This window comes from Lepus europaeus, chromosome 7 (genome assembly GCF_033115175.1).
Source record: "Lepus europaeus isolate LE1 chromosome 7, mLepTim1.pri, whole genome shotgun sequence".
In the NCBI taxonomy this organism is placed as follows: domain Eukaryota; kingdom Metazoa; phylum Chordata; class Mammalia; order Lagomorpha; family Leporidae; genus Lepus; species Lepus europaeus.
In genome coordinates, this window is record NC_084833.1 from 14885792 (window position 1) to 14906033 (window position 20242).

General features: G+C 39.4%; 1 protein-coding gene and 1 pseudogene across 1 annotated transcript; both read left to right on the forward strand.

The window, feature by feature from the left end:
- Positions 1–6664: 6664 nt before the first annotated feature.
- LOC133764237 (olfactory receptor 9G19-like) lies at positions 6665–7600 on the forward strand. The gene has a single exon (XM_062197912.1). It carries the CDS (start codon positions 6665–6667, stop codon positions 7598–7600), a length of 936 nt encoding a protein of 311 aa, XP_062053896.1.
- Positions 7601–16369: 8769 nt separating this feature from the next.
- LOC133764238 (olfactory receptor 9G4-like) lies at positions 16370–17298 on the forward strand (annotated as a pseudogene).
- Positions 17299–20242: the final 2944 nt, after the last annotated feature.

The window sequence follows — 20242 nt, forward strand, 5'->3', positions numbered from 1 at the left end:
CTCTCTAATGTGTTTGTCATTTGATCTATTGAATTCTTCATTGCATTACGATTTCTCGTCACTATCTCAGTTTCTTGTTCCACTAGTTGTTTCATTTCATTTTGATTCCTCCTTAATATTTCACTTTCACGAGAGAGTTTTTCTATCTTGTCCGTTAAGGATTTCTGTAGTTCAAGAATTTGTTTTTGAGAACTTCTTAATGTTCTTATCAATTTTTTGAGATCTGCTTCTTGCATTTCTTCGATCTCATCATCTTCATAATCTTGAATTGGGGTGTCTTTTTCATTTGGAGGCGTCATAGTGTCTTCCTTGTTCTTGTTAGCTTGGTTTTTGCGTTTGTTGTTTAGCATGTTGGAGATATTTGGTTTCTTCACTGTGGTGTTTTTTCTTGTTACACTATGGCTCTATATTAAGTGGACTGTCTGCTTTCGGTGGAGCCTTAGAGGCTTGAGATGAGTGTGGACTGAGAGCTGTGTTTGGTTCCTCAGGGCTGAGGGTGTGTCAAAGATGTCACTCCCAGGTTAGGTGTGGTAAATCTCTCTTTCTTTCTTTCTTTTTTTGATTCAAAAGGGAAGTAATTCCGCACAGCTGAATGTATTGGAGGTAGTTAGCAGGCAAATGATATACCCACAGGAGCCAGAGATCAGAAGCTCTTTCCCAAGGACCACACAGGGAATCTGTGCTGCCCTCATTGTGGGCTCCAATTCTCCTGCAGTCTCCCACTGGGTTGCCAAGTTAGATCCTAATCTCCTGTTATTTCACCCCTCCCCCCAGAGTCAGGTTTTTCTGCTAGGCTCAGGGCAGGTGCAGACCTGAGGTCGCCCTGCTTATGATGTATCTCCAAAATGGCGCCTGCTCTTTGTCTTGCTCGCCTTTGAGAGGTGAGCGGAGAGAGAGAAACTCGTGTCCGTATCGGTCACTTTTTTTTTTTTTACCTCTCTCTCTTCTAGTTAGCCTGGTGAACTTTTCCCCACGGAGTTTCAAGCCTCGTTCCCTCTAGCCTCCTCTTTCCGCTTGCCCGCTGGTGTCTCGGGCTATTGAGGTTCGGCTCACCTCGCGTTCCAGCGCTGGTGTGTTGAGTCTGCCGCTGGTGTCCTGAACTTGGGCTCCCACGCTCTCCACGCAGGTCCACTGTGAATCACTAGTTCCAGAAGAGTTTCCTCTGCTGTTTCATCCCCTACTCTTCCTTGACCCTGTAGTATCTCCACTTTTATTAACGTGTGTCTTGACGAACTATCAATGTGCTCACTTCCTATTCCGCCATCTTGCTGCCCTCAGCTGTTGAATCTTCTAGGTCCGAGTGTTCTTTCTTCTGCTTCACCGATTCTATTGTTGAGGCTTTCCACTGCATTTTTATTTGTTCTATTAAATTATTCATTTCTTTTGATTTCTCTTTAAGATCTCAATTTCATGGGAGAAATTTTCTTTCATATCATGTACAGAATTCAGTAGCTCATGCATTTGCTTCTGATTACTTCTGTGCAATTTTATGACCAATGTTTTCAATGCCATATCTGGCAATTCTCCATTCTCATCATCTTCATAAACTAATATTGAAGTTTTGTGTTCTTTTGGGGACTTCATGTTGTTTTCCTCATTCTTATTTCTTAAATTGGCATGGATTTTATTTGGCGTCTATGGAGATACTCGTTGGTTTCTTTTTTTTTTCATGCTCTGGTAGCTTTTATCTTTGCAGAACCTTTCATTCCACAGTTGCAGAATACATATTCATTTCATCATTGCATGGAACTTGCTCTAGGAGAGACTATATGCTGGGCCATCAGGCAAGTCTCATAAAATTAAAAAAAAAATTAAAATCATACCATTCATTTTTTCTGACCATAATGGAATAAAGCTGGAAATTAACAGCTAAAGAATCTGGAGAACATATACAAACACATGAAGACTAAACAACATGATCCTGAATGAACAGTGGGCATTAGAAGAAATCAAAAAAGAAATAAAAAAATTTCTGGAAATGAATAAAGATGACAATACAACCTATCAGAACTTTTGGGGTACAGCAAAAGCAGTGTTAAGAGGGAAGTTTATAGCAATTGGTGCCTATATCGAGAAATTGGAAAGGCACCAAATAAATGAGCTATCAGTGCATCTCAAGGAGCTAGGAAAACAACAGCAAACCAAACCCCAAATTAGTAGGTAGAAAGAAAAAATTAAAATTAGAGAAGAAATAAACAAAATTAAAACAAAAATTGCAAAAGTTATCAAATGCCCACACTTTTCCCCTTGCCCCCTATTCTGTGTGTGCACTCATATCTCTGCCTCTCTGGTTACTGGAATCATGATAACTGACAGACTTAGTTTCTTCTTGCTCCCAATGCCCTGAAATGTAACAGCTTGGCTCTGGGTCACTTCTGTCTATAAGCCCGTATGAGCAACTGGGGAGCATTTATTGATGCAGCTGGTTGTGGATGGATGTGGAGTATTGGAGGATGTGGCTGTATGGGGATGTGTGGATGTATGTAGATATTTCTCTGTGTCCAATTGCTACCAGGAACACAAAGGTGGATAAATCCTGTGGCTGTACTGCTGTCAGGGGCAAATGGCTGTTCTTTGTGCAATTCTCACTGCCACTGTGAGAAAAGGACCTGTAGGAATCTGAATCTGCTTGTCCTTGACCCTATGCGCTGGGCATACAGGTCATTTGTCAGGAGCGAGTCTCAGCCAAGAACACAACTGGCTGTGCCATCTCTGCATGTAAGGGGTCTAGGAAAGATCACTGTGACCTCCCTTTTCTCTCTGCCATTGACTATTGGATCAACCCATTAAGTAGGAACAAAGGAGTCCACTGATGCGGTAACACAGCTCAGCACCCTGGGAGAAAGAGTACAGAAAGCTGTAGAATAGATTTATAGGGAAAATGAAAGACATCCAACATAAAATAGAAATATCAATATCAATGTATATGTGCTTCAATATACAGAAGTACACATGAGTATACATATTTGATATATGCGTACATGTATGTTTAAGTTAGGTTCTCCTCACTTTGAAAAGAATAAGAGGGAAAACTGTGACTGGTTCTATTTTCATCAGGGACTCATAGTCTTAACATTTTTGCCATCTTATTAAATAATCCCAAATTATCAATGCACAATTTTATTTGATTGCTCATTAGCTATTTTCCAAGTTATGAAATCCTAAGGGGTTTCAGAAATATATTCTATGGGGATTTAGAAACTAACATAAAAGATTCTAGGACAGGTAGATTTGAGTTCTGTTGAGATGAAGCGTTGCTGAAAATATAGGTAAGCTGATGTTATAAGTAGATGGAATACTTTCCTTATACCTCAAAACTAGTCTTATAGCTATTTTATAATAAAATGTAAATGTTAGAGAAGGAACTTTTCTTGAAATATCTTCACCATCTCCATATTTTAGTTTCTGAAAATGTGAGAATTCACTAAAATAGTTAGCCTTTGTCACTGCCAGAGACCAAACAGAGCATGTGACATTACAGAAAAAGACAAGAGAAGAACAATATTCAATGTGCAAATAGATAAAATAAAACAAGCTTTAGAAAGTATTAAAAGTAATAAACAGTACTTGTTAATTTTGTAAGATAAATTGAGAATGAAATAGCAGATATTACAAAAGGGCCAAAATAACCAGGAAAAGCTTGAAGTTTTTGCAATTGGATATTATTTTAGAAAGTGCAAAAGCAGTTGGTAGTTTTTTAGATTTTTTCACAGAAGAAGCTTATCTCTTTATAAAATATATTTTAATTATTTTAGATGGAAAATCCATTTTTTGTTTATAATGCAAGAATATTACCTTAGTTAGAAAGGATAATTTGTTAGCATATACTGATCAGTTGCCATAGTCTTCTCGTTCTGATAAAAAAGGAACTCAGCTCTTCAAGTCAATCTGTACTGATTTAAATTAGTGGGTTTCTTTTTATTTTTGTGCCATAGGGCAAGTTAATAAGATTTTATTTTTCTAATTACATCACTTTCATAAGTATTTCCAAAAGGACTGAAACCCAATCAAAGTTAATGGTGCTTCTCTATCATAATATATCTATGAAGAGAAAACTTGAATGGAGGCACGAGAGTTAAAAGCATGGAACATCACATTGGGTTCCATGATGAATGATTGGGTCATTGAAGGGAATGCATAGCAAAAGTAATAGTTATGGAGTAGGAAAGAGAATGCTGACGGAAGAGAGAAAGTTCAACAAGGGCTCAGTGGCCAAGTCATAAATGCAAATTTAATTATTAGAATATTTTAAAACAAGGTAATGATTCTGCCTTATAACCGTGTAACACCATTACTTACATGTGATAAATATTTTACCTGACAATGTACTTAGTCCTTTGAATACAACGTCTCTTTGGAATTTTTCTATGATATAATTTGAGGAAATTATCATCCCCTTTAATAGTTAGGAAAAACGAGATTAAGGGAATTCAAATATGTTTTCTAATGTCAAAACTACAAAAATCTTTGGCATTGGGATTGAAACATAGACCTATTCATAGGTCTTTTAAAAGTGTAATATTATGCAATGTACCTTTACATTTGTTAACTTAAACATCTATAAAGCAGTGTAACATGGACAAGGCTCCTGCAATAAATATTATTGCTACTAATAAAATTGACATTTATTTCAATATTTCCTAGAGATGACCTTCAGACAACCTAAATGACAAGAACCTGCATTCCTTCAATGAAAGCAGGTTTCTGGGTCCCATCTGCAACATATTAATCTGAAACTGTGGGTAGCACCAGATTATTCTTGCATGAAAAAATTTGAGAGCCATTTGTTACCTGAGTGTTTATAACATTTAAGGTTCTTAGTCATTACTTGAGTTAATTTCTCTATAAGAACCCTAAGGAGAGATAAATTACCACTTCCTTACATATGAAGAATTGAGGTTTTACATAGATGACAAGAGATGGAGAACTTCAGTTATTGTTAATTGCCTGGATGCCATTCTTATTTTCGTGATACTCCAGCTGTCTCCATTTTGAGGTCAACTCTAATATCCAATTACACCATATAATAATGGATATGGAAAACACTCATTTCACAAATTCATTCCATCTAAGAAAACAAATACTTGGTCAGAAGATTTTGTGGTCTGGTTCCTTTGTTTCTTCCTATAACTGTCCATAAAGAATACAAATGACTTTAATTACTCTTGTCAGGAAATGCATGTGAGATATCAAATATAGTTCATTGGTAATTTTGAGTAAAAAGGCACCATTAAGGCTACACAGAAAATCAATAGTATTGAACTGTTTTATTCTGAAACACAGCATCCTGTTCATTCATTCATCAGCACAGATGTGTAAGTATTGATGTCTATTATATGCCAGGTCCTATTCTAGGTACAGCATATAGAGTAATGAACAAAATGAAAATCCCTGGCTTTTTTGGAATTCACATCTTGTTTAGTGGTTACAAGTGTTTTTGCTTGAATCCACTGAGTCAGTGGACCCAGGAAAAAGAGCAGAAAGCTCTTCACTGTTGGAGATTTGAACAATCAGTGATAGTGCCCTGTTAGTGTGGCCACTCAGGAATGCTGCCCAGTAGATTTTTTTTTCTTCCTGTAATTCCTAGAAGAAACCTATGAAAAACTACAAAGTAAATTAAAATATTTAATGAAGAATTTCATAACAGATGGTAACATCCTTAATGGACATTAATACTTTTAAACTGTGTGGTTGAAGTTTTATTATCAGGGCTAACTTACTATTTAATATGAAAAAGAGCAAGATGAAAATGTGTGCATCCATGGAACAGTCTTATCTGAAGAAAAATGTCCCACTCAGAGCATCAGGGGATTGGATGGACATTTGTGTGTTAGGAAAAACATTAATAATATTACATGTTTAAAATTACTATGTTTTTTAAACAAAACGTATATGCAAGATCAATACTACAGATAGTGTAGTAAGGTAGACATCAGGATTTTTTACTTAATATCAAAAATGGTTTAATTTGTGGATCCCCAATCAAATTGCACTCAGATTCACAATTTGGTTCTCTCCTTCACATTTATGACATATGATATGTGAAATGAATGTCCCTGAAGAGTCCCAGGAGGGTGAACCTCTGTGGCTGTGGAAAAAGAAGCTAGTACCACCTTCTAACCTTCAGAGAGCTTCGCAGTTCTGAAGGATCTAAAAACTTTGTCCCATTTACCTGGGAAATATGAAAGGGTAACTTTTTCCATTCGATTCTAAATTTAATTAGCTTGTTTTCTAGTTCAATTCTACCCAATTATGAAGTGTTGCTTTTTAATAGAATACAATATTAACTTAAAATATACTGGTACTTATGTATTTCTTTATGTACCCGTCAGTTCTGGAATGGGGCTTTTGGAGCATAAGAAAGAGATCTATGATCTTCACTACAGTATCTCCCTGCCTAAAACAATAGCTCAGGGTCAAGAAATACTTGTTGAAAAAAATGAATAAACACCTCTAGAGCATACTGGCTATCTTGTTATTAAATACATATATTTTGAAATGATTATCTAAAGCAGAGAAAACTCCCAACACCTGCTCAGGACACAAGATTTCTCCTTAGAGTTAGTGACATCTCAGAGGGGGAGGCATAGACAATGATATCGTTGGTGTTGATAAAGATAACTGAACTCTTTTCTACTCTGTTTGAAGGTAGTGTCTCTGAGTCATGGAGAAGAGCAATCACACAGTGACTGAGTTCATCCTGCTGGGCTTCACAACAAACCCTGTGCTACAGTTGGTCCTGTTTGTGGTGTTCCTTGGAGTCTACTCTGTGACCTTGGTAGGAAATACCACCCTCTTAGTATTAATCTGGAATGACTCCCAGCTACACACACCCATGTATTTTTTCATCGGAAATTTATCTTTCCTGGATTTCTGGTATTCCTCTGTCTACACTCCTAAGATCCTAGTGACTTGCATCTCTGAAGACAAAAGCATCTCCTTTGCTGGCTGCCTGTCTCAGTTCTTCTTCTCCGCTGGGTTGGGCTACAGTGAGTGTTACCTGTTGGCTGCCATGGCTTATGACCGCTATGTGGCCATCTCCAATCCCCTGCTATATGCTCAGGCCATGACCAGGAGATTATGCATCTCATTGGTTTTAGTTTCCTACACTGGGGGGTTTATCAATGCAATAATATTAGCCAGTAACACATTCACATTGGATTTTTGTGATGACAATGTCATTGATGACTTCTTCTGTGATGTCCCACCCCTGATAAAGTTGGCATGTGATGTGAAGGAGAGCTACCAGGCTGTGGTGTACTTTCTCCTGGCCACCAGCGTTGTTACCCCCACCATGTTCATCCTGACCTCCTACTTGTTCATCATCGCTGCCATCCTGAGGATCCGCTCCACCCAAGGCCGCCTCAAGGCCTTCTCCACTTGTTCCTCCCACCTGATCTCTGTGACCTTGTACTATGGCTCCATTCTCTATGTTTACTCCCGCCCAAGTTCCAGCTACTCCCTGGAGAGGGACAAGATGGTTTCTACCTTTTATACTGTGTTGTTCCCCATGTTGAACCCGATGATCTATAGTCTGAGGAATAAGGATGTGAAAGAAGCTCTGAAGAAGCTCTTCAGGTTAGCACAGTCCGAAGTCTGAATTCACATGCACGTTTTCAAATCAGTAGTAGGTGATAAGAAACTGCTGTAGAGGAAGAAGAAGAATTCAGATTAAAAAGAATTTTCTTCTATTAAACAAAATTTAACAAGAAAAAAAAATTGTTCCTTTGGCTTAGTTTTTTTACCCAATTGTAGTTACTATAAATTGCATATTCAATTTAAGATTAAATAATTTTTAAAATTATATTTGTTTAATTTAAAACTCAATTGTTACACAGAGAGGGGAAAGAGAGAGAGAGAGAGAGAGAGAGAGCAAGTGAGCACTTCATCACTGGTTCACTCCTCAGATGGCTGCAATTGCTGCACTGTGTCAGGCTGAACACAGGAGCCAGGAGTGTCATCACATATGGTTGACTTGAACCCAAACAGTTTGTCCATTTCCTGTTGCATATCACATGCAATCAGCATGGAGCTGAACTACCTAAAATTTAAAGAATACTGCAATGAATATCAGAAAGCAAATGTACTGATTTCCTTTACACTGGATATTATCCAGGATTGGAATTTCTAGGTCATACAGTTCTTTTTTTTTTTTTAATTCTATACAAGTTTGTAATGTTTTTTAATGACTACAACAAGTTACAATCTGAACAATTGTATGCATGGATTTCCTTTTGTCCAAATCTTTGTCATTGTTATCATTCAGCTTTTTAACAAAAAGCTAGAACGTTGAACAAATATGAGATGAGATCTCATTCTGGGTTTTATTTGCATTTCCCTGATGATTAGTGATGTTGAACATTTTTTCATATACCTGCTGGCCATTTGTATATCTTCTTTTTTGAAATGTCTAGGCAAGCCCTTTGCAAATTTTTTTTTAACTTTTATTTAGTAAATATAAATTTCCAAAGTACAGTTTATGGATTACAATGGCTTCCCCCCCCATAATTTCCCTCCTACTCGCACCCCCCCCATCTCCTGCTCCCTCTCCTATTCCATTCACATCAAGATTCATTTTCAATTATCTTTATATACAGAAGATCGATTTAATATATATTAAGTAAAGATTTCATCAGTTTGCACCCACACAGAAACACAAAGTGTAAAATACTGTTTCAGTACTAGTTATAGATTTACTTCACATTGGACAACACATTAAGGACAGAGATCCCATATGAGAAGTAAGTACACAGTGACTCCTGTTGTTGACTTAACAATTTGACTCTCTTGTTTATGGCATCAGTAATCTCCCTAGGCTGTCGTCATGAGTTGCCAAGGCTATGGAAGCCTTTTGAGTTCGCCGACTTCAATCTTATTCTGACAGGGTCATAGTTGAAGTGGAAGTTCTCTCCTCCCTTCAGAGAAAGGTACCTTCATCTTTGATGGTCCCTTTCTTTCCACTGGGATCTCACTCACCGAGATGTTTCATTTAGATTTTTTTTTTTCAGAGTGTCTTTGCTTTCCATGCTTAAAATACTCTCATGGGCTCTTGGGCCAGATCTGAATGCCCTAAGTGCTAATTCTGAGGCCAGAAAGCTATTTAGGACATCTGCCATTCTATGAGTCTGCTGTGTATCTCGCTTCCCATGATGGATCGTTCTCTCCCTTTTTGATTCTATCAGTTAGTATTAGCAGACACTAGTCTTGTTTGTGTGATCCCTTTGACTCTTAGACCTATCAGTGTGATCAATTGTGAACTGAAATTGATCACTTGGACTAGTGAGATGGCATTGGTACATGCCACCTTGATGGGATTGTATTGGAATCCCCTGGCACGTTTCTAACTCCATCATTTTGGACAAGTCCGATTGAGCATGTCCCAAATTGTACATCTCTTCCCTCTCTTATTCCCACTCTTATATTTAACAGGGATCACTTTTCAGTTAAAATTTAAGCACCTAAGAATAATTGTGTGTTAATTACAGAGTTCAACCACTAGTACTGGAACAGGAAAAAATACTAAAAGGGATAAAGTATTAAACTGTACAGCAGCAGTCAGGACAAGCGCTGATCAAGTCACTGTTTCTCATAGTGTCCATTTCACTTCAAAATGTTTTTGGTGTTGAGTTATTGAGTTTCTTGCATATTTTGGATATTTTCCTCTGTTGAATATATGTATTTCAAACATTTTCTCCAATTCACTAGGTTGTTTTTTCACCAAATGTGTGCCATTTTCAAATAGAATATATAAAATTGCTAAGATTATAAAGAAATTAAGAGAAAGTAGATTTAAAATATTTACTGACAGTTAATAAATTGCCTGTATCTATAATATTTTGATGTATATACTAGGTAATTTAATTGATAATGGCATCAATTTCAGATTTAGATAGATTAAATAGCTTACTTCAAATTATGTAGTTCATAGTTGGTAAAACAAGAATGTAAATCCAGAAATCCCAAACCTAAAGGCACTTATCCTGCTTCTTAAGATGAAGAATGAATTAGGAAATCATTTTTTTAATATTTATTTTATTTGTTTGAAAGAGAGTTACACACACATACAGAGAGAGGGAGAAAGTTAAAATTAAAAATGAATATTATTTTGGCACAAATCATTTTTAAATCTGCATGTATGGGGGGTCTTGAAAAAGCTCATGTAAAATGTCTACTACAAAAAAGCTATGAGTAGATTTCAAAAATTTTTGCACTACAATAAATTTATCTTTTTTCTTCTTAAAGATTTATTTATTTGTTTGAGATGCACAGTTACTGAAAGAGAGAGGGAAAGAGAGAGAGAGGTCTTCCATCCACTGCTTCACACCCCAAATGGCTGCAATAACCTGAGCTGAGCTGATCCAAAACCAGGAGCTAGGAGCTTCTTCCAGGACTCCCATGTGGTTGCAGGAGCCCAAGCACCTGGGTCATCCTCTTCTGCTTTCCCAGGCACATTAGCAGGGAATTGGATCAGGAATAGAGCAGTCTGGACTGGAATCTGCACCTGTATGGAATGCTGGCACAGGTTTTACTCATTGTGTCGCAGCCCTAGACCCAGGCAATCACTTTTAAACTAATGTAACAGGGTGGTGTATTCCAGTTCTCCCGTTTTCTCACTTATGTTTGCCATGCATAACCATAATATGTGCTGAATTGTTGCTTCCTCAGCTAAGGATGTACTGAGAAGAGTGCCTAGATTTGGTCAAGTCCCTGCTAGGTACAGAACATCTTTCACTGCTTCAGCCCTGCATGTCATGGGGGAACAGAGATATAAAACTTTTGAAGTTTTAAGGTTTCACACTTTTGAAATGCAGATCCCATACAGTCTGAGCTGCTTTCCTGAGCTTTGAGGCAACAGCTTTCAAGGAGTCCTATTCCTTTGTTGATACATCCTGACTGTAAGTAATAAGTCTGCTTTTTGTAACAGTGGTTTTGTGTTTGTGTGTGTGTGTGTGTGTGAGAGAGAGAGCGAGCGAGCGAGCGAGAGAGATCATTTTGAGAGAGTGATCATTTTAGCTTAGCTGCCTGTTTAAGGCCCTATCTCTAAACACAGCCATGTTCTGATAAATTAGCTTTAGGGCTTTGATATGATTTTTGGGTGGAGGGCGTAATTCAGCCAAGGATTAATAGGGATGTCCTTATATATGGATGGGACAAGGAACGCGAGCCTAGATAGAGAGACGTATGCTACAGAAAGAAATTAAGGGACGCATGATACATTCTGACTTAGAGAAGGTTTACTACAGATACATTTAATGATTAATGATTATTTTATCTTAGATATATTGAGTCAATTTTTAATGAAATATTACTTATTTCATCATATCCTAATTAAAATACCATCCTCAAATTTCAGATGTACTCTAATTGAGTCTTTGGAGACCGAGGTACATTTTTCTGAGTTATAATGTAAAAGGAATCTCTAAGAGATATCGTGGAAAATGCATATATTGGGGTAACAATGCATTTAAAATACCAGATAGGAAAAAACCTTGTCATTTCCAACAACTTGCTTTCTTGACCCACGGTAAGCACCTGGGGTCCGATTCCACTAAGTCTGTGACTTTTCCATGATTTCAGTTGCAAATAGAATGGGATAAGAGAGCTCTGTCTTGGCTCTGATGGGATCATTGCTACACTGAACACACACACACACACGCACACACACAATTTCTCTCACCCACACACTCACACACACACAAACCTGCATGGACAGACATATATGCACACACATATTTATCTTATAAATAATATTATATTCAGTAAAAATATTTGGTCTCATCTACATCTTGATATTCGCTCCATTAGTTATTATTGACCACTGCATATTTGCTTACACAATATATAAATCAAAAGGGGAAATTGTGCCATGATTTGACTTTATTGATTGTTCGTTGCTGTGATTCTAGACTTCTAGTGTATATTTTTAATTTCCTGATACTTATTTCCAGGTGTCAGAGGTCATCTTATTTCCACAGAATTCTGAGTGCTCCTGTGAAGGGAACGAAGACGAGCTATTGGACAGTAAGAGATATCTTGATAAACCATCTGTACAGGATGCTTTAGCATGGTAAGTTTTGACATTACTACAATGATTTCACATATTTCACATTCACATAGTAATTTATAATTTATTTTAAATTCAAGATAACTTTGAAGATTTGGAAATGAGGGTTTTTTTTCTATTTTTTACTCTTCTGAATGTTGAAATTGTTCAATGTGATAGGGACATCCTTTTGTGGTAGATTTTTCTCCTGAATAGTTTGAGTAAGTTTAGATGTGGACAATATTTAGACAATCAGCTGTGATTACCTGACTATTCACTCTAGAAATATTGATTGAGTGCCATTAAGTTTCTATAAAGTGTTATATATGCCAGATGATAGCGCTAAACAAATCAGAGAACTCTTTGTGCCCCAAGTGTTGTATTTTCTTTGGAAGGCACCTTGCCGATCTGAGCGCTTGGCCAAGTACAACCAGCTCCTCAGAATTGAAGAGGAGCTGGGCAGCAAGGCCAAGTTTGCTGGCAGGAACTTCAGAAACTCCCTGGCTAAGTAAGCTGTGGCCCAGTGAGCCTGAGCCGTCAGCCCCCAGCCGGCTGATGGGATCCTGCCCGACGATGGTGCAGGCAGCGCCAGGCCCCCGACCAGTGCTCGCTGGGGCCTGCGGTAGTTAGCTCCCCTCTCCTGCCACTGCTTCCTTAGAACTTGGGCAGAAGCCAAGCTCGACCAGCTGGACCCCTGTTGGGAACCCTAGCTCTGTAGTACGTCATCGTTCCTCACCTGCTTCCAGCCAGCGCAGGGAGCTGCGTGCTCCTCCACTGTCATCTCCGAGGTCGAGGTCCCCACAGGCAGCATCTGTGCAAAATAAAGAGCCTCAGGGACAAAAAAAAAAAAATCTTCTCTTAGCTTTTCTCTATAGATGGCTGTAATGGCCAGCACTTGGCCAGGCTGAAGTCAAGAGCCTAGGGTCTCACCTGGGTCTCCCACATGGTGGCAGGGACCCGAACACTTGGGCCATCTTCTGCTGCTCTTACCAGGCCTTTAGTGGGGAGATGGATCAGAAGTTGAGCAGCCAGGACACAAAGTTGTGCCCATATGAGATGCTGGCAGAGCAGGTAGTGGTTTTATCTGCTGAAACACAAGTCTGACCCCTGTGCAAAGTATTTTTGCAGCATTTTCCATTAGGTTTTTGAAGTACCCTCATATAATTTCTTATGTCCTACAGAAAAGTGGACTTAAAATATAGTAGGCAAGAATATTCAGGTTGCTAGAGGGCTGTAGTAGTCTTAGCTATGACAAAATGTGAGAAGACAATTATTCACCTATCAGTGATAGATGGCTAAAAATTTGTGAGCATAAGCCCTTTAAAATATTTATTTATTTATTTGAAAGACAGAGTAACAGAGAGAAAGAAAGAGGGAGAGAGACAGAGTCAGAGAGTTCTTCTATCCGCTGGTTCATTTCCCATATGACTGTAGCGCCTGGAGCAGGGCCAAACTGAAATCAGGAGCCAGGAGCTTCTTCCGGGTCTCCCATGTGGGTGAGGGGGCAACAGTCTTTGGACACTCTCTACTGATTGCCAGGAGCATTAACCAGAAGCTGGTCAGAAGTTGAGCAACCAGGACATGAACAGGTGCCCATATGAGATGCCAGTGTCACAGGCCACAATTCTACATACTATGCCATGGAGCCAGCCCAGGAACATATACTTTTGATTAAGAAAATTCCGAGTTCCAGCATGGACTCTGTTCCTCACTAGCTCAGTGTTCACTGATGCTGCTGACATCTATGCTTAAATTTCATGAACTATACCAAGTGGATCAAAATATTATCTATCTTATCAAGTTATGAGGAAGTTTAAATGGGTTAGGTAGAGGACTTGAGTACTACCTGGCACATAGTATAGATGATTTTTTTCTACTTGCACGAATAGTTGCAAGAGTAGTTCTGTAATTGATATTTATAAACCAATCATTGTTATGCATAACTGTAAGAAGTCTTCATTAATATTTGCAAGAATATTGACATTTAAAAATGTTATTCTTTTTTTTTAACTTTTATTTAATGAATATAAATTTCCAGTGTACAGCTTATGGATTACAATGGCTTCCCCCTCCCATAACTTCCCTCCCACCCGCAACCCTCCCCTCTCCCGCTCCCTCTCCCCTTCCATTTGCATCAAGATTCATTTTCAATTCTCTTTATATACAGAAGATCAATTTAGTATAAAGATTTCAACAGTTTACACCCACATAGAAACACAAAGTGAAACATACTGTTTGAGTACTAGTTATAGCATTAAATCACAATGTACAGCACATTAAGGACAGAGATCCCACATGAGGAGCAAGTGCACAGTGGCTCTTGTTGTTGACCCAACAAATTGACACTCTAGTTTATGGTGCCAGTAACCACCCTAGGCTGTCGTCATGAGTTGCCAAGGCTATGGAAGCCTTCCAAGTTTGCCGACTCTGATCATATTTAGACAAGGTCATAAAAGACAGAGTGAGGATAGTAACCAATGATCCTAAGAGTGGCATTTACCAGGTTTGAACAATTATACAGCATTAAGTGGGGAAGAGGACCATCAGTACACACAGGTTGGGAGTAGAGCCATTGGTGGTAGAGTAGAGGTATGATTACAAAGGAATGAGGCCCAAGTGCACTAGACAGGGTCTAGAACAAAAGACAGAGTCATTATTAGATGTGCTAAGAAAGATGCTGTCTAAGCTACAATTAAGTTTTCTGATTGAGAGGCAAATAGAACCTGATAGAAGGGGCTTGATAATAATCTGTTGGGCTTTAGGCCTTGTAAGTTAAGAGGCCCAGACCTATCTATCTCTTCACATGGGGTATATCCTAAGGGAGGTGTGAACCTCCTAGGGGAAGGCACTCTGTTGACTTTCATTACTTAGCTGGCCTGCGAGGAGAGCTGGCCAGGTAAAGGCAGGTGGCATCTCTAACAAGAAATTTACAGTTCTGCCTGCAATGTTGCTGACCCTACTTGACCATCCCCTCAGCTGCAGTGGTCACTTTGGAAGTTGGGCTGAGTGAAGGGCTTTTCAGCTTAGAGCCAATAAGATCTGTGGCTCTGACCTGGGCATCCTTCGACTCCAGGGCAGGTCCATTTCCAGTGATCCAACTCTTGGCAGAGCTGCCAGGGCTCTTCACAAGCTGACTTCTGCTGAAGCCCAGTCTTACCACATTGAAAGCCACTGCAGTGGACTGGCCTGTTGGGTCTCATTGAAGGAAGATCACTATACAGATCAGCCAGTAATAGGCCTGCCATCCATTGCTTCTGATGCCTAGCTTTCTTTTCCTGCTGGTTTGTGTTAAAGCAGACCAGAGGATGCAAGTCAAGGGAGTGCCCAAGTCCCATCTCTAATCTTCGGTGGCCTGAACTACAAGTCTATAGTCACAGGCATGTTCTGTAGTAGTTTTTCTAAGGTAGACAATGCCCATGAGGAAAATTATATTCTCACTTTAAAACTTTCTTTCCCTTTTGTCTGAAAGGGAGGTTTTTTCTACCTACTGTATATTTCGTTGATGGCGAAGTGAATCTAGCTATGAGATTATTTCTTTTTAGTACAAATTTTAATTAGTTTTTAACAGATTTAATATAATAAATAAATAGATAAAACTCTAAGGATGTAATGATATCACTTTCCTCCCTCCCTTTTCCCCTCCCTCTTTCACCAGGTACAAAACATCTTGGCTGTATTTTTCTCATCTATTTGCAGGAGACTGGCTTTGCATAAAACTGGTGATGTTAATTAACTCTAATTTAAAAGTGAAAGCTGTAATTTTGTAATCAGTGCTGACTCCAATTTCAGGGGTCATCCAGAGTCACAGAGTGAGTCCCATGGTTTTTGATTGTAAGGATAAATATCCACAGATCCTCTTCTTTTTTTTTTTTTTTTTTTTTTTTGACAGGCAGAGTGGACAGTGAGAAAGAGACAGAGAGAAAGGTCTTCCTTTTTGCCGTTGGTTCACCCTCCAATGGCCACCGCGGTTGGCGCGCTGCGGCCAGAGCACCGCGCTGATCCGATGGCAGGAGCCAGGTGCTTCTCCTGGTCTCCCATGGGGTGCAGGGCCCAAGGACTTGGGCCATCCTCCACTGCACTCCCTGGCCACAGCAGAGAGCTGGCCTGGAAGAGGGGCAACCGGGACAGAATCCGGCGCCCCAACCCGGACTAGAACCCGGTGTGCCGGTGCCGCAAGGCGGAGGATTAGCCTAGTGAGCCGGGGCGCCGGCTAACAGACCCTCTTCTAATTGTTGACATAATTGACACCTTTGTTCATTTCTTTTAACTAAAAAGTCACTGCTATCTTTTTCTCCTCATGTTACTCAGCCTAGCCTCTTTGTGGACATGGAAGAGGGAAATCACACCTTCCTGGCTGAATTCATCTTGGTGGGCTTCTCAGCAGACCCCTGGTGGCAGCCGATTCTGTTTGGGGTATTTCTGATGCTCTATTTGCTAACCATGTCTGGGAACGTGACCCTGGTTATCCTAATCCAGATGGATTCCCATCTTCATACACCTATGTATTTTTTCATTGGCTATTTATCTTTTTTGGATATCTGGTATACCTCTGTGTACACCCCCAAAATCCTGGCCAACTGTGTTTCTGAAGATAAGCGCATCTCTTTGGTGGGATGTGTGGCTCAGCTATTCTTTTCTTGTATCACAGCCTACCCTGAGTGCTATCTCCTGGCAGCTATGGCATATGACCGCCATGCGGCCATCTGTAACCCACTGCTTTATTCAATTATCACGTCCACGTCGCTGTGTACTCGGCTTGTTGCTGGCTCCTATTTAGGGGGGATTCTGAATGCCATAGCCCATACTGCCAATTCATTCCGCCTGTGTTTCTGTGGTAAAAACATCATTGAACACTTTTTCTGTGATGCACCACCATTGGTAAAAATGTCCTGTACAGACACCTGGGACTATGAACAAATTCTCCTGCCTCTGGTTGGCTTCACAGTTCTCTCCAGCATTCTTGTCATCCTGATTTCCTATTTCAACATCCTGCTGGCTATCTTGAGGATCCGTTTTCAGCCTCAGGGAGGTGCAAGGCCTTCTCTACTTGTGCATCCCTCATCATTTCAGTCATGTTCTTTTATGGGTCCTTGCTCCTCATGTATTCCAGACCTAGCTCCACCTTCTCTTTGGAGAAAGACAAAGTGGCTGCACTGTTTTACCCACTTCTCAATCCTTTCATCTATAGCTTGAGAAACAAAGACTTCAAAGAGGCCTTTAGGAAGGCAACACAGAGCATACAGCCACAGTCTTGAAGATGGTCTTTTGTTTGGAATGCTGTTACTGCATTGTTCAAATAATTTGGTTGTAGATGGGTTTATATTATTTTCTGTATTCCAATTAAACTCAGCAAATTCCTCTTTAAATAATGAAATATTAAGCACATTACTCTATTAATTTTGTAAGAAATAAATTTGAACTTATACTATTGGATTATTTGATGCTCTGCAATATAATGGCTTGATTCTTTGATTGCAACGTATCTCATAAATTTGAATCTGCTGTCATTTTTTAAGACACTGTGGTGGAAAAAGAAACTTCATAGTTTCTTGAATATGGTTTAACTCTGAAGCTTGGTGAAATCTTCAATCTTCACTGGATGAAGAACTTTTGCATGGAGTGACATCTAGTGGTTTACTCAAGATTTTGCAGATTTTTTTTTTTTTTTTTTTTTTTGGTAAGATGCTTCCTCTCAATTCCTTTGTAAAACTGAGTATGCAGATAATATCTTTGTAAATCTTGTGTCTCCCTACATTTATATAGTATTAAGTAAAGTAACTGAGTTGTTTGATTACAAAAAACTGCACAAGAAAAGACCACTTCTAAGTCCATGGAGAAGTTTGTGTCTTACGATTGTTAAGATCAGGAGAAGAATAAGGGGAGAGTATTTTCTCCAACCTTGTTACCTGCAGAGAAGTCACAGTTGGCTACATTCCTGGACTAAAGGTCCAGCTCCTAACAGATCATCTTTTTTTTTTTTTTTTTTTTTTTTTGTGTCTGACAGGCAGAGTGGACAGTGAGAGAGAGAGAGACAGAGAGAAAGGTCTTCCTTTTTCCGTTGGTTCACCACCCAATGGCCGCTGTGGCTGGCGCACCACGCAGATCCAAAGCCAGGAGCCAGGTGCTTCTCCTGGTCTCCCATGCGGGTTCAGGGCCATTCTCCACTGCACTCCCGGGCCACAGCAGTGAGCTGGCCTGGAAGAGGAGCAACAGGGACAGAATCCGGTGCCTCGACCAGGACTAGAACCTGGGGTGCCGGCGCCGCAGGCGGAGGATTAGCCTAGTGAGCCACAGCGCGGCTAGATCATCCTTTTTCAAAGTTCTCTCTCAACTGCCCAGAACCTCTCACTTCTTCTTTTCTTTTTTTTTCTTTTTTTTTTGATTTATTTTATTTTTTAGAAAGGCACAGTTACAGCGAGAGGGGAAACAATACCTTTATTAAACCCTCCTCAAATGTACCAAGTGACCATGTTTTACCTGCTAGGTTCATGATGGATTGTGGTCTAAGGAGATAAAAATGTGTAATTCAACTGGAACTGGATTGTTCACATGCTTAAAGATTATATGTAGTAATTTGTAATTAGGGAGGAAGGGAACACTGATAATCTAAGGAATCCAGGGGCATCAACTTTATGTTCGCTAGTGGCACAAAAGTATGAAGGATAAATGAAGGACAAGACATTGATAGACCAAGCTATGACAAGATGTATAAATACAGTGATAATAAATATCATATGTTGAACTGAATCCTTTGAAATGAAACCTGTACTACTAAACTGAAAAAGCAAATAGCTTTATATTTTATTTGTTTATTTTATTTTTATGTTTCTCCTCCCCTATGATCTTTGAGAAGATATATTTGAAACTCAATGATATAGCCTGATTATTGGTATTGCAGATTTACTGGCCAAATAAATGCTTTGCTTGAGTAGGTACAGGTCAAACATCTCTGATGTGAAAATCTAAAATGAGAAATCATCGAAAATGTGAATATTTTAGCTCTGCCATTAAATAACCAGTGAAAATCCACACCTAATCTCATGGGATGGGTTGCAGTTCAAATGCAGGAACATTGAAAATATTGTATAACATAATCTTCATGTTGTGCTTATGGTGTCTATGAAACATAAATATACTTCATGTTTAGAATGAGATCCCATTCCTTAATTGTCTCTGTAAGTATATACAAATATTCCAACATCCAAAACATTCCCAATTTGGAAATAATTCTAGTCCCATAATTTTGGATAAGGGACACTTGATCTACACTTAATGGAAAGATGATAGAACCCATTGGAACATTGGGAGATCCTGAGATATTGGACTACAGCATTTGACAAAAAAGGGAATGATCTGAAAATTTTGAATCTAAAATTCTCTTGAGCCTATATTAAAAATATAACTTCTTCCTATTATATGAGAGAATAAAACTGCCCCAGATGAAAACTTTTCACTGGGGTGCACTTTGAAAAGTGATTACCTGCGGATGCAATTTTTGTTACTCAACCTCAGTGTCCACATTGCTTTTGGGATCATAGTTAAATTCAAAATTAAACACAATCTGATATTTGTAGGACATCATCATTTTGTATTGAGAAGGCTAATCCTCCACCTGGGGCGCCGGCACCCCGGGTTCTAGTCCCGGTCGGGGTGCCGGATTCTGTCCCAGTTGCTCCTCTTCCAGTCCAGCTCTCTGCTGTGGCCCGGGAGTGCAGTGGAGGATGGCCCAAGTGCTTGGGCCCTGAACCCACATGGGAGACCAGGAGGAAGCACCTGGCTGCTGGCTTTGGATCAGCACGGTGCGCCAGCCGCAGTGCACCAGCCACAGCGGCCACTGGAGGATGAACCAACGGAAAAAGAAAGACCTCTCTCTCTCTCTCTCTCTCTCTCTCTCTTTCTCACTGTCTGCTCTGGCTGTAAAAAAAAAAAAAAAAAGGGCTATAAGCATTGAAGTAAAAATGTCAAGCCAACTTGGTGTGACCATTGAGGAAGATGTCTGAGTAGAGGAAAATCAGGATATTGTAATATTGTATTCATTATTGTGTGTAGCTGGTTCAGTCATTGCCTATCATCCTCCTCACCTGTCATCTTCTTTCTCTCAGGACAACACTTTTACTAAGACATTAAGGAATGCATTGTTGAGTAGAATTATCATCAGCCTTGTGAAGTTCTACTGTCAGTAGGCTAGGGAAGTGGGTA

Excerpts from the sequence above, each read along its gene's own strand:
- LOC133764237 (XM_062197912.1), top strand. The coding sequence starts at position 6,665 with ATGGAGAAGAGCAATCACACAGTGACTGAGTTCATCCTGCTGGGCTTC.